The sequence below is a fragment of the Lagopus muta genome, chromosome 11 (genome assembly GCF_023343835.1).
Source record: "Lagopus muta isolate bLagMut1 chromosome 11, bLagMut1 primary, whole genome shotgun sequence".
Taxonomy (NCBI): Eukaryota; Metazoa; Chordata; class Aves; order Galliformes; family Phasianidae; genus Lagopus; species Lagopus muta.
The window spans coordinates 2,624,925-2,637,868 of record NC_064443.1 but is presented as its reverse complement, the minus strand read 5'-3'; the positions used below and the strand labels follow the sequence as shown (position 1 = coordinate 2,637,868).

Below are 12,944 nucleotides of genomic sequence, written 5' to 3'. Positions count from 1 at the left end.
GCTGTGTGCAGGTTGCCAACCAGCAGCCCAGGCTGCCCAGAGCCACATCCAGCCTGGCCTTGAATGCCTGCAGGGATGGGGCATCCACAACCTCCTTGGGCAACCTGTGCCAGTGCCTCACCGCCCTCTGGGTGAAAAACTTCCTCCTCATATCCAACCTAAACCTTCCCTGTTTCAGTTTAAGGCCATCCCCCCTTGTCCTGTCACCATCCACCCTTGTAAACAGCTGTTGCCCCTCCTGTTTATATGCTCCCTTCAAATACTAGAAAGGCCATTGGTCTGTAGGCATTCTCCAGACATTCCAAGCAGCAAAGAGCAGGGCAATGGGAAGGGAAGGCAGGTGCATAAACACGCTCCTTCCACTTGGGAAGATCAAGTTCTACCAAGTGCACTGCAAAACTGATGAACCACATCTGATGAACACAACCCCCAGCTGAGAAAAGCACCGCAGGAACATAAGGAAGAACTTAGGGATTCTCTGTAATCCCCAAACAGTCCCAAGCAAACCCACGAGACACAGTGAGCATCGTTTCAGCACAAATTAAAGCACGTACTGAAACGCTGCAGCTCTGCTCTCGATTAAGATCAAAACCAACCTCTTGTCAGTGTTCTCCTTATATTGTTTGGGAGGGGGAAGGAATGAATGAGAAGAAACAAACAGCACCAACAAAAAGCCTTCAGAGAATAGCGCAGACGTTCGTTTCTCAGATCAGCAATGCGCTGCGACGCTTCCAAAGCCACAAGCAACAGATAAGATGCCTGCAGGTTCCTCTCATTGTACCAAACAGAGCAAATCCAATCAGAGCAACGTGCTGAGGGATCACTCAGCTAAAGGGTGCCATGGGAGCAGCATCAGCAAGCAGAAGATGGAGGGAAAGAAGGTTTTCTAATGGCATCGCTCTGCCTGGCACTCAGCAGAACTGTTTGACCAAAGAGTAAAGCAACCCCTATGAGACAGAAGAAAACTAAGGGGAAAAAAGTTTTAATGGGAAGGAAAAAACCCACCAGAGTGGGCGGTGGTGTTTAGAATCCTGCACCTCCATTCCAAAGCCAATTTCATACATGGGCATGTAAGCAAACTGATAGATTTCACCACTCTGCTCCATCACTTCTTCACATTTCACTACCAGCCTTTAACGACGCCATCACTGCTCCCTGCTTCATGTTTCCTTCTGCCTGAAATACAGAGAGGGCTCCAAAATAAGCAAACGAGTGAGGAAACTCATGCATCCTTATGCTACAAAATGGAAAGCTATGGGAGCACTTATTTTAGAGCAAGAATACCATTACTCACACGTCAAACCACAAGCAACACAAGCAGGGATGGGTCTGCCCAGCCCAGTGAGATGAGAATGAGCTGATGCTCAATTAGTTGGGAGGTAGAAACCAAACAGAAGATAGCACCTCTCCACGAGCAATTGGACAGACCCACGCCACAAGGTGCCCCAGCAGCTGACTGCAATGGCACACGTGCACCACTCTCCTTGAAAACCAAACGTCTGCTGAGCCATATGAGAAAGGAAAGGAAAAAAACAAGATGGAAATAAAAAAAGACACAAGTTTGGTTTGGCAGAAATGCACATCCTCTGGAGCATAAGGCCTCGCCTAGCAGCAGGGTCAAAGTGCCTTGCCCCTGCCCACCCCCCTCACTCGTGGTTTCTGGCAGCCCACAGATCGTGCAGAAGAGGATTTGCTGCGTAAAACACAGTTCTGGTTTCCTTGGTTTCAGCTTTCTTAGAAAATATGATGTTCCCGATAATTGAATCCCACTAATGAGCCTTGAAAGCAGAAAGAGAAGTTGGAAAGATGCATCTACCGCAGCCACTGAGTGGAAACCATCAGCTATTCACATGAAAATATATACGTGAGCAAAAGGGAAGCACGGCTGCATAAATCACCAGGAACAGCATGCAGCAGCCTTGCAGCACCGCCTGGATTGAAGGGGTCAGCCAGGAAAGCCCATTCCAGAGGGCGGCATTTAGAAACTGTAGATTCTGGTTGTTGGGACAAATGGGGACTGCTCACCATTTCTAATAAAACCCAAGCATCCAGCTGACCTGAGTGCCCAAATCCTGTTTCCTAACATCCTGAAGTCACATGGCTGCTTTCCCCAGTTTCTGAAGCCTTCAACCCAAGAGATGAACCCTGCAGCAGGTTCCTGGCCAGAGCCTCCAGCTGCCCCCCACCCCATCTGGGCACCTCCAGCAGAGCCCCTGCATGGGGAGCCCTGTGCTGCAGTAAGACCTGACGCCATGCACCCACCTCACACCTCCACTTGCAGAGTGTGACAGTATCCCAGGTGAGAAATGCCAGGATTGACTCCTTCACCCCAAACCATGACCATATCCTGGAAGCACCAAGAACCACTTCACCCACTGCTGGGCCCCAAAACTTCATGGCAGCACTGTGTGTACGGCCACTCCAACATCTCACTGAGAAGCCCCAGCTGCTCACAGATCCTCTGGGCTGCCCCAGCAGGTCCTCCTAACTAGCACACCTTCCTCCTCCCCCAGATGGCAGTTCATATTATGGCAATTATCCACTGATTGGCCAGCAAGAACAACACCTTTAATGCTTTGCAGCTGCCAAAAGCAAGGGTACAGCATCTTGGAGAAAGGAAAACGTGACCATCACGCTCCCTGGCAGCCCATAACACTTCAACCATAGAATCATAGAATGGCTTGGCTTGGAAGGGACCCACGGATCATCACACTCCAACCCCGCTGCCACAGGCAGGGCTGCCAAAACCTCGCACTGAAAAGCCCCACTGGGATGACAGAGACGTTACCTCAGTGAGATGCGGGTTGGGGTTGAAGCCGCACTGGTTGCAGACCTTGCTGTGACACTGGGTGCAGGCATTGAAGTTGGGCTGGCTGGGCGCCGAGGTGAGCTCCGTCGTCTTGCAGATGGGGCAGAGGGTGCTGCTGGGCAGGGGCGCGATCTGGGGCAGGGAATAGGGTGAGGTGGGAGTGCTGCCCCGCTCCGGAGAGGCCGAGGGCGACCGTCTGGCTCTCTGGCTGTGGGTATCCACCTGCAGCGTCCTGCGGGGTCCCTCTGCCTGCCCACGGCCGCGCATCTCACGGGGGCTTTCGGAGTCCTGCGCCAGGGAGGGCGGTGCTGATCGCTGTCCGGCCGCGTGGTCCAGCTGCTCCGGTCTCCTCGGCGTGCTGAAATGCCATTAAAACACACACAGGTAAGGAGAGGCTCGGCGGCGCCCCAGGCACTGGGCAGCCTGAGCTGGGGGCAGCCGGCACCATGGCACAGGTGGGGCTGGGAGGTTCCTTCCATCCCAACAGTGATTCCATCCCAACAGTGAACACCGCGGCCATGCCACCTCCTTCCTTCCCCAGAAGATGCAGGGGCTTTAGCTGCCAGCTCCCATGATACTCCCAAGGACGGCGCCATTAAAGAGCTTAGTGGCTCTGCATCCCCCACGAGCACACGGCTTCCCGTGCTGCCCAACGTCGGATTTAGCCCTCACCTGATCTCTGTGCCCGAGATGCAGCCCTGCACGCCTCACCCCGTGCTGTGCAGAGCCTGGGGCGCGTCGCTTACGGGTGGGAGAAGTGGATGTTGGTATTCTGTCACCCAAACCCGCCATAATCCGGAGCTTATCAGCAATACCCATGAGTATTCCTCATGCAGGTAGAAGCACCGCTGCCCTCACTGCCATCCGCAGCCGGTTAAGGAAAAGTAATACCAGGAATCTCAAATGTAATAAATTGATGATTTACCCAAGCAGGGCCTGACCTTATGAGGGTTTAAAGAGGGAAGTTCGATGCATAAAACTAATGAAATTGAAAGCGCGCATCGCCACAGCCATAGGAACACGGATGAAAACAAATATTAAAACAGCACCTTGGGAATTTATGGATTGAAACCTGGTTCTCCAAAGGGAGAGGCACTTGGTATTGGGAGTTCTCTGCATTTTGTAGCTGGCAACACCGCTGTCAGCACTGCTGGGTGCCCGCCTCGTCTCGGTCAAGCACTTCCCTTGTGTGAAAGGAGAGCTGTGTGCAGGACACGGAGGTGTGGGAGCACACAGATGTGGGCACGATCCTGTCTATCCCAGCACCACCCTGCGCCCCGTCAGCCCTGCGCTGCTGCCGATAGTTGGGAATGTGGGCTCAGGAAGCCGCTGCCCACCTGGGAACACCGGCCTGCCAACAGCACAGCACTGCAGCTGCAGGCTGATGGAGCCGCGTCCAGGCTGCAAACCCGTTTCCAAGAAAGGCCCTTTGGTTATCAATCATGGACAATTAAACTGAGGCATCTCAGTGCTGCAGCATTCCCCCGGTCAGGGGGCACAGCCACAGCTCCCCCAACCCAGCCTCTCATACGTTCTACCTGTGCTAATTAGGCTTCCATTCCACACAAACGTGATTTGTCATGAAGTGAAGAGATGCCATCAGCTTTAGGAAGGGTGAAAACAAATGCAGGAGGGCAGTCCACAACCCCCATCCCATCCCATTACATTGGCACAGCATTCTGCTGCGGGGATTCCTAGGGTAAGGCAGTGGAAGAGAATGGCTCCAACCTAACTCAAGCTCTAGCTCGGTCTTGTTGGGGCACCTGATATAGTGCATGGAGGGGCTCAAGGGAGCAGGGGAAGCAGATATCCCCTGACTTCAGCCTCGGCTTTGGGTCCGCACCAAGGTTAGCCCTGAGGACAGTCACAGTGAGCCCTGGGGACAAGCACAGCTCTTCTGCCAGCAAAGAAAGAAGGAAAACGCATGACCCCACAACAAAACCTACGGGATGAGAAGACAGCAAACCAAGATACAGCATGAGAAGCGAGGAAACGTGTGGATGCGGACAGCTAGAAGATGGAGGCTTGGTGAGCAGGCAGGGACTGGAGCTGCTCCGCTACGAGCGCAGATTTGACCTACTTGGTTTGACTGAAACCTGATGTGAGCATCCACATGACTGATTTTAAGAATCAGCGAATATAACCTATTTAGGAGCGAGGAGGGAGCGGAGCAGGAGGAGTTGTACTCCCAGTGAAACGGCACGGGGTTCGCTGAGACATCTGCAAGGCTGGGGAACATTGCAGCCGACAGCTTCCCGGCCCCGAAAACGCATCTGAGGTGGGGGGTTCTGCCTTAGATTCTGAGCTGCTAAAGAAAGGCAGCAGCCACACAATTCAGAATCGGCACCATAACAAATACAAGTGCTTAATTACACTGATGGCCACGCAGGATGGATTTCATGCTGGAGCTGTGTGTACTGGAGGGCTTTAAAACCAGCAAGTGCCACAGAGCTGACAACAATTCTGCTCCGGAGAGCTTAGGGAACAGACAGCAAAGCAGAAGACAAGAAACAGCGACAGGGAACTGTCAGAGGGGATTTTATGAGGTGCCAACACGCGCTCCTGTGAAAGGCCACAGTGTTTAATGAATTACTTTTGCGAGCAGTGGAAAAACCCCGTTCTGTGCAGCTCTGTGCTCTGGGGCTGCTCCACCCTCCTGAGATGCGACTCCTGCCAGCAAAGCGCACCGAAGCGAGGCGGCTCTCCTGGTGCACCACCAAAGCAGCGCAGACACGACTGAGAGCCAGGTGGATCAGAGTCATTGGGATTGGCAGAGACCTCTGAGATCAACCAGTCCAACCATCTGCCCACGACCCTCAGTGCCGCATCCCCACAGCTCTCAGACCCCCCCCCAGGGATGGTGCCACCCCCAGGCCATGGTTTGGCAGGTCGGCTTGACCTGAAGAACCTGAAGGCCTTTCCCAGGCCAGATGGAGCCACTCTAACTGGCACACACGTGGGTTTTGCTCAGAAAAAGTGTGCTAACAAGGAATTGGAAGCAGCGCAGGAGGTGCCATCCATCCTTTCAGAACTCATGTCATGCACATCTGTCAGGGCCGTGCAAAGAAGCCAAAGAGCAAAAGGCGATGAGCGCCCTTCCACTCACAGACAGCTTTTGGCCAAGTCAATGGATGTCAGAAAGAAATAAGGGGAAAAAATGGAGGGAGACGTGGGCAAATGAAAGGAAACCATCTTGTGGTTTAAGATCTTGGAATCCTGGCATGGAGGAGAGCAGTTACTTCTTGACATGGGAGCATTTTCCAAGTCTTGCCAAGAATTTGGGCTCTGCTCAGGAATGGCCTGGCAAGGAAGCAGGTAGGGATGTTTATTCAATGCATCCCAAGCTAAAGCCTAACACAAAGAGCTTCAGAAAGCTCTGTTGGAATGGATAGTGAAATCCAAGGTTGAGAAACGCAGAGCAACACACAGGATGCGACCGCCGTAACCGTGCACAGTGATGGGCTCCAAAGGAGGCACTGCCACTGCACCAGAGTTCTTGAAGCCATTTTGGACAGTCCTCAGAAAACGTCAATTTAATGCTCATCAACAAATATAGAACATTCTACAGAGGAAAAAAAAAAAAATATGAATAAACCAAGGAACAAAAAGCCGCAATTAAGTTATTTTGGGAAAATCACATTCTGGAAACCAATTCAAAAGGAAGAGCAGAGCAGCGCGTTCCCTCACATTGCTGCCGGTTTTGCCCCCGCCCCACAGAGCAGCACAAAGCTCTGGTTTTGCACACAGAGGTCTGCTTTTTTTGGAGCTTCAGGCTCCAAGCAGTGCGGGGTCTGCAGGCATTGCTGTGCCCACTGCGCGTAGCTCAGGGTTGGCTCCACCAGCACCATGCCGGATGTCCTTTCTGCAGCACCTACAGTTCCCCACGCTCCTCCAACCCCCACCCCGGCAGCAATAGCTTTGCATTCTGCCATTGAGAAGCCAGGAAGGCTGTAGGGCTCTATTTTGGATGAGTTCCATCCGTGTTCCAGAATTAAAAGCTGATGCAAAAAATGTATCATTATCCATCTCCGTGACAGCTTGAGTCAACTGAACTCAGCCCGGAACGAGAAACAACATTCACTTCAGGCACAAAAAATAGGAAGATCCATCGGGAAGAGAAGCACTCTTAAAAAAGAGGCAGTAATGACATACCAGAAAGAAAGCAACCTATATTTTTAGAGAAAGGGAAGAAAACCCTGCTATAACGGCCCCAGTGCCGACGGGATGAGAGGAAATGAGGCTGGCCGTGCTGTGGGCTGTGGGCAGGGGCAGCGAGGTGCAGGGAGATGGCTGCCAGCCCACTGCTCTGTGCTGGGGTGCATCAAGGACTGCAGCCAACCAAATTCATTCGTTTTCCACCCATGAAAAAGTGGCACCCTTTCACCATCCCCCAGTTGTGTCTTTGTCCATCCTGTCGTTGCCCTTCTAACTTCTCCCCACGCCTTGTGGATCCTCTATTGGTCTTCATTGCTTCGTGCTACCAAGAGAGCTGACATTTAAGGTGTGGAAGAGCAATAGAGAGGACATCGCTTCAGCAGGGCTTGAGGCAACAGGGATAGAAGCTGTTGAGAGGTGGCAGTGCCCACTCCTTGGAGACAGCCAAGCTCAGGCCGGAGGGGCTCTGAGCACTGATGGAGCTGTGGGTGTCCCTGCTCACTGCAGGGGGTTGGACCAGATGGCCTGAAGGGTTCCTTCCAACTCCAAGGATTCAACGTTGTCCTCCACAAAGAGCTCTGAGCACTGCACGTGTCACGAGGGTGCTGGGGAAAACCAAGCCTGCAAGCAGGAAGGATCCACACCCCACCAAGCACCTTCTGCTGAGAGCTTCGTTCAGGCTGTGTCTGTCAGAAACCCCTCTGCTGCAGGAGGGGCTCCCACCCTGAAGCCCTGGTGCCTTGGATGGGCAGGAGGCCATCGGGCTGCAGTGGGCTGTGAGTGCTGATCCTTATCCTGGGGGGGCACCTCCTGGCTCCAGGAGATCTGAATCGGGAGCCCGAGCACAAACTGCAAACCAAACTCAGAAGGAGAGAATATCTGTGCGTGCAAATGTGATATTTACAATAGGAAGGCAAGGAAAACTAACGAATAAATGCATTACCAATAACAAAAAGAGAATCCATCAACTTCAATATCTCAAGCTTAAGTGCCCAGGGAGGCAGTGGGGTCACCTGGAGGTGTTTAGGAGCCTTGGGGACGCGGCAGTGCAGGACGTGGCAGTGCTGGTGGTGGGAGGATGGCTGGGCTGGATGGTCCCAGAGGGCTTTGCCAACCTGCGTGATCCCATGGTTCTATTCCTACACAAAGCAGCTATCTGACTGCGTCTGTGAGTTCTGAAGAAAAAGACAGACGTGATAATTTGTTGATTCAGAGTGTTTTGGATGGCGTTTTTAGTTAATGAAAAGTAAAATGAAGCTGGCAATTATCGACACTGGTTTCCTGAAACCGGGTGGTACGGCCAAGAGGAATCAGATCCTAATCTAATAAGCAGCGCAGCTCAGAGATGCTTTGAGACAAGAGAGGCACACAGGCAAAGTAGAAGAGAACTCCTTTAGAGAAGCTGCTTGAGTTTTCTCCCAGTGATTTTCCTGGACACCGTTTCTCCCAGGCTAAGCTGATGGATAACTTAGGAATACAGACCATCTTCATTGCCCAAACAAGGACTGGTGCTCCATTATAATTGAATGAAGCCAGTCAAATCCACGTCTAATAGAGTAGCCAAGGGTTTAGGAGTCTGCAAGCCAGAGAACAGCAGAGCTCTGCTGCTGGACCCAAGCAAACAGCAGCCTGACATGCAGGAATACAGGACTGGCGTGGAAATTTCCACTCTTTAGGACCAAAGAGCTGCCCTAAAGAGGGGCAGACGCTGAGCAGCACAGGGCGATCTGCAGTGCTGCAAGCAGAACGCAGTGCTGCTCACATACAGCAATGTGGGTGCACTGGAAAGGCAGCCATACAGCCCTGGCACAGCGTGCTCCAGCCTATCTGCTGCAGACATCTGGCACACAGGGTCGTGCTGGAGGCAGGAGGACGCCCAGCTCACCACCCTCTCAGGATGCTCCTGCAGCATGCACGCTCCTCCTGCAGAGGAGGTCTGCAAGGTCTGAGGGACACCGAGGCCCAGCAGCTCCCCGGACCGATGGCAGAGCAGTTGTGGTGCCAACAGCCACCCCTGCCCTGTCCAACATGGAACTGTGCTGTGCATGGGTGAAAAAGAGTCCCAGATCCCTGGGCGTGAGACAAAGCTGGTAAGGAAACAAGGGATAAACCAATGCATCTCAAGGAGAGCACGGCCTGTTGTCAGCCTGACACACACCAGACCATCCTTTTACCATCAGGTGCGCCTTCCTTGCAGGAAACTCACTATCCAGGAAAACACAGCTTTCTTACTAAAACCTATCCAGCTGTTACCATGAGGACCCACTGGATGCCCCAAGCTTGGCCAAGCAGCACAGAGCAAGACACGCATACAGCGAGCTGCCAACCCACAGCAACTCCACCAAACGTCAGCACGCGCTGCAATCGCTGCATGGCCGCACCACAGACGGACCTGGGAAGGCTCCAAGCCATCAGCTTTGCCACTTAACTCAGATGTTAGTGTTTAAGGAAAGAAAAGCAAGAAGGAACGCTCCCTTCCCCCTAGCCAAACAGCCACTGTCTCCCTAAGAAGATTAATAGGTGCGTTTAAAGACATCAGTCTGTGGGCTTTGTGAGAAACGGGTGAGAGCTCCCACGGTTCCTCAGCCCAGCTGTGGAGCCAAATAACAGCTGATGTAAGTAGGATTGGAAGAAAAGAAATTAAAAGCAATCTCATCTTTCATACTGAAATGGAAAAAAGTGCATTCCAGAGCACACGTATTGAGGGAGGTGAACCCTGGGAGCAGCACAGAGCAGCTCTGCTCTGTCTGCAGCTGAGAACGTGACAATCTGATCTTTGCATTCAGCTGCACGCACGCCAGGCACCCTCCAAAGCACCCCGAGCTGCCTACCAACACCAAACCCCACATGCACTGATGTGGGAGTGGGATGCAACGTTGGGTCCACGGGGTGGGGGAGAGCCAGCAGAAGCCGTGCAGCACGAGCCCTGGGCACAGCAAGCACAGGGCAGCATCGCCTGCAGGGGAACGCCGGGCTCCTTCCAGCTGCAGGAAACTGGAACCCACCAGGCAGACTGCAGGTCTGTGTGTTTGTTTTGGAAATAGAGGCATGGATGCGTGCTGAGCACTGTGGATATGGACGAGCACGCTCACAGGAGAGCTCGGGAAGCAGCCAGCACACTGGGGTGCACCCACACCCAGGGCCATGGAGCTGCTGTGTCTAACACAGCAAATATTTTGCCTCCATCAGCCAAGTGAGCCATTCTGTGCTCTTCTGATATGACACACAAGTTTTATGAGCTTGAAATCCCACAGACCTGGTCTTCTCCCCACCTAACCCCAGCACTGGCATCCCTGATGCTCCAGATGCTTCGTACAAACACAGATGTGCTTACTTAGCACAGCAACCCAGCAGATTTCTCTAAAGCACCAGCCTTATGGTGAGCAAGAGCCAGGAAAATGTAACTCTGATTCCTAAGAGATAGGCAGATCCATGTTAGCACCCAGCAGTGACCAGCATAGGGTTGCACCAGGCAGCATCACCCCAGCACTGTGCTCTGAGCCTCCACTTGCTATCACTCCATGCTGGAAATCCCCATTCAGGGATGCAACCCCAAGCAGCAGTTTGGCCTCTGCACAGCTCTCCCTGGGGGTTCCAGCACCACGTGCCCTGCTCACAGACTGGCCCTACTGCAGGAGCTCTGCACCCACAGCCAGTGCCCTGTGGCTCTGCAGGGCTGGTGCATGGGCTCGGGTGGTGCAGAACAGTGGGGACACGGCGTGGTCCAGTGCTACTGGTGGCAATGGGGCTGAGCTGTGCTGGATCCCCACATCCTCCCAGGGATCCCTCAGAGCACCCGCAGCCGGGCTCCAACGTTGGAACCACTCACAGCTCACCAGAAAGGCAGAGCACAACCCCACACCAGGCCCTGCCACGTTCCTGCTCCCACAAAGCAGCCATGGAGCTTCCGCCCTCAGATGGGGAACCCAGCACAGCCCCAAGGAGGGAAAGAGGGAGGGAGGAAAACACCCCCCATCCTCCCCCACAGCACCCTCCCTTTTGTGCCAGCATTTAATCTTGAAGTGTCGCGAGCAGCCTACGAACAAGTTATGGCTGGAAGAGAGTGGGAGGCTGAGGAGTCGGAGATTCTTCAGCAACAGAAAATGGGAAAACGGAAAGGAAAAAGGACAGAATATCCCCTGGGGGGTTATTTTCTCATGCTGTCTCTATGGGAGCTGGCACAGAGCTGGCGAAGAGCAGTGGGGCACCATGCTGAGCCCAGCAGCGCTCCCAGTCCACAGAGCAGCACTGGGGCCAACAGGAGCAGAGCCGCAGGGCCCCACCACATCCCTCCTTGCAACTTTCTGCCCTCCACCTTTCTTTTTCTCGAGAGGATGATGATGTTTTAGGGTGTGCTTTTTAAAGGGACGCCCCCAGCCACCCGTTCCCAAAGCGTCACCCTACAAGCACGGCACCACCAGCTCGGCACCACAGGGCTGCACATCACTCCCGTTGCATAACGGCACTCCATTCCCATCCACACCCCGTACTCCACGCCGGCCCCCAAGCCTCTGGCTCCCCCTGCAGCCCCCCCCTGCCTGCACCCCCCAACCTGCAAGCAAAGCACCCACTGCACCCACCAAGCGTGCACCCCACTGTGCACCCACGCACACCCTGCGTGCCTGCAACCCCACGTGCCTACACTCCTCGACTCTGCACCTACAGCCTTCTGCTCCAGCATCCTGTGCACCCGCATGTTGCCTGGCCCCACACCTGCACCCCGTGTGCCTGCACCGCTCCTGTGCCCCGAGCACACCTGCACCTATGCATACCCACCTATGCATGCTCCCGCACCCTGCATGCACATCCACGCCTCGCGCCCTTGCGCACCGTGCACACCTGCACCTATGCTTTGCTCCTGCATGCCGTGCACACACACACACACATTCTGCTTGCACACCTACACCCCGTACACCTGCTCCCTATGCACACCTACGCTTTGCTCCACATCGAACCCCACCCACGCCCCGCGTGCACACCTCCTCTAGTGCTCCCGTGCCCCACACACCACCCACATACCTCCCCCCATGCACACCCGTCCGGCTGTACACATACCATAAGGCTGCACACACACCCGTAAGGCTGCACACACACCTGTAAGGCTGCACACACACCCGTAAGGTTGCACACACACCGTACCGCTGCACACACACCCGTACAGATGCACACACACCCGTAAGGCTGCACACACACCGTACCGTTGCACACACCCGTACCGTTGCACGCACACCGTAAGGCTGCACGCACACCCCTCGTGCCGCTCCCCGCCGCCCCGCGCCGCCGGGCCCCGCGCTCTGACCTGGCTGCGGGCGGGGCGGGGGCGGGCGCGGGCCCCGGGAGCTGTCCGCCGCCGCCCGGTGCTGAAGGCGATTTAGAGGCGGCGGGGCCGGCGGCGGGCGGCGGCGGGGCCGCGGCGGCGGAGGGCGGGTGCCCGTCGGCGCCGCCGCCCTCCAGGCTGGCCTCGTTGCCCATGGCGGGCCGGGCGGGACCGCTCCTCAGCGCAGCGCCGCCTCCGCCGCCATCAGCCCCGCGCCGCCGTCGCCGCCGACCCCGTCGCCCCGCGCATGCGCCGCCAACCCCTTGCACGCGCGCGCGCCCCCGAGCCGCCGAGCGCGGGCACGCGCGGCCAATGGGCGGCCGCCCCGACGGGAGGCGGTGGGCGCGCGGGGCGCGGCCGAGGGCGGAGGAGAAAACCCCGCCCCTCCGGGCCCGGCCGCCAATCGGCGTCGCGTATGCCCCGCGGCCGCCAGGCGGTGCCCTGCGCCCCGCCGGCTCGAGGCCGAGCGACCGAACGAGCGGCGGCCGGCCGCGACGTCACGCCTCGGCGGCCAACGAGCGCCCGGCGCCGCATGAGGTTACACTCGACAGCCAATAAGCGCACGGCCCCGCCGTGACGTCACGGATCGCCGCGGGATGTCACGCGGCGCGGACCGACGCGCGGCTCCGCCCCTCGGAGTCACGCGCGGCTCCGGGAGGCGGC

At 55.7% G+C, this 12,944-nt stretch overlaps 1 protein-coding gene across 1 annotated transcript in view; it reads right to left on the bottom strand.

Moving 5' to 3' along the window:
- Positions 1-12,436, bottom strand: part of BSN (bassoon presynaptic cytomatrix protein) — a 55,631-nt gene extending 43,195 nt beyond the window's left edge. The window contains exons 1-2 of the mRNA XM_048957839.1: positions 12,264-12,436; positions 2,789-3,167 (exon numbers count right to left, since the gene is read on the bottom strand). Of these exons, the coding sequence (XP_048813796.1) occupies positions 2,789-3,167; positions 12,264-12,436 (552 nt within the window). The remainder of the gene's footprint in view (positions 1-2,788; positions 3,168-12,263) is intronic.
- Positions 12,437-12,944: the final 508 nt, after the last annotated feature.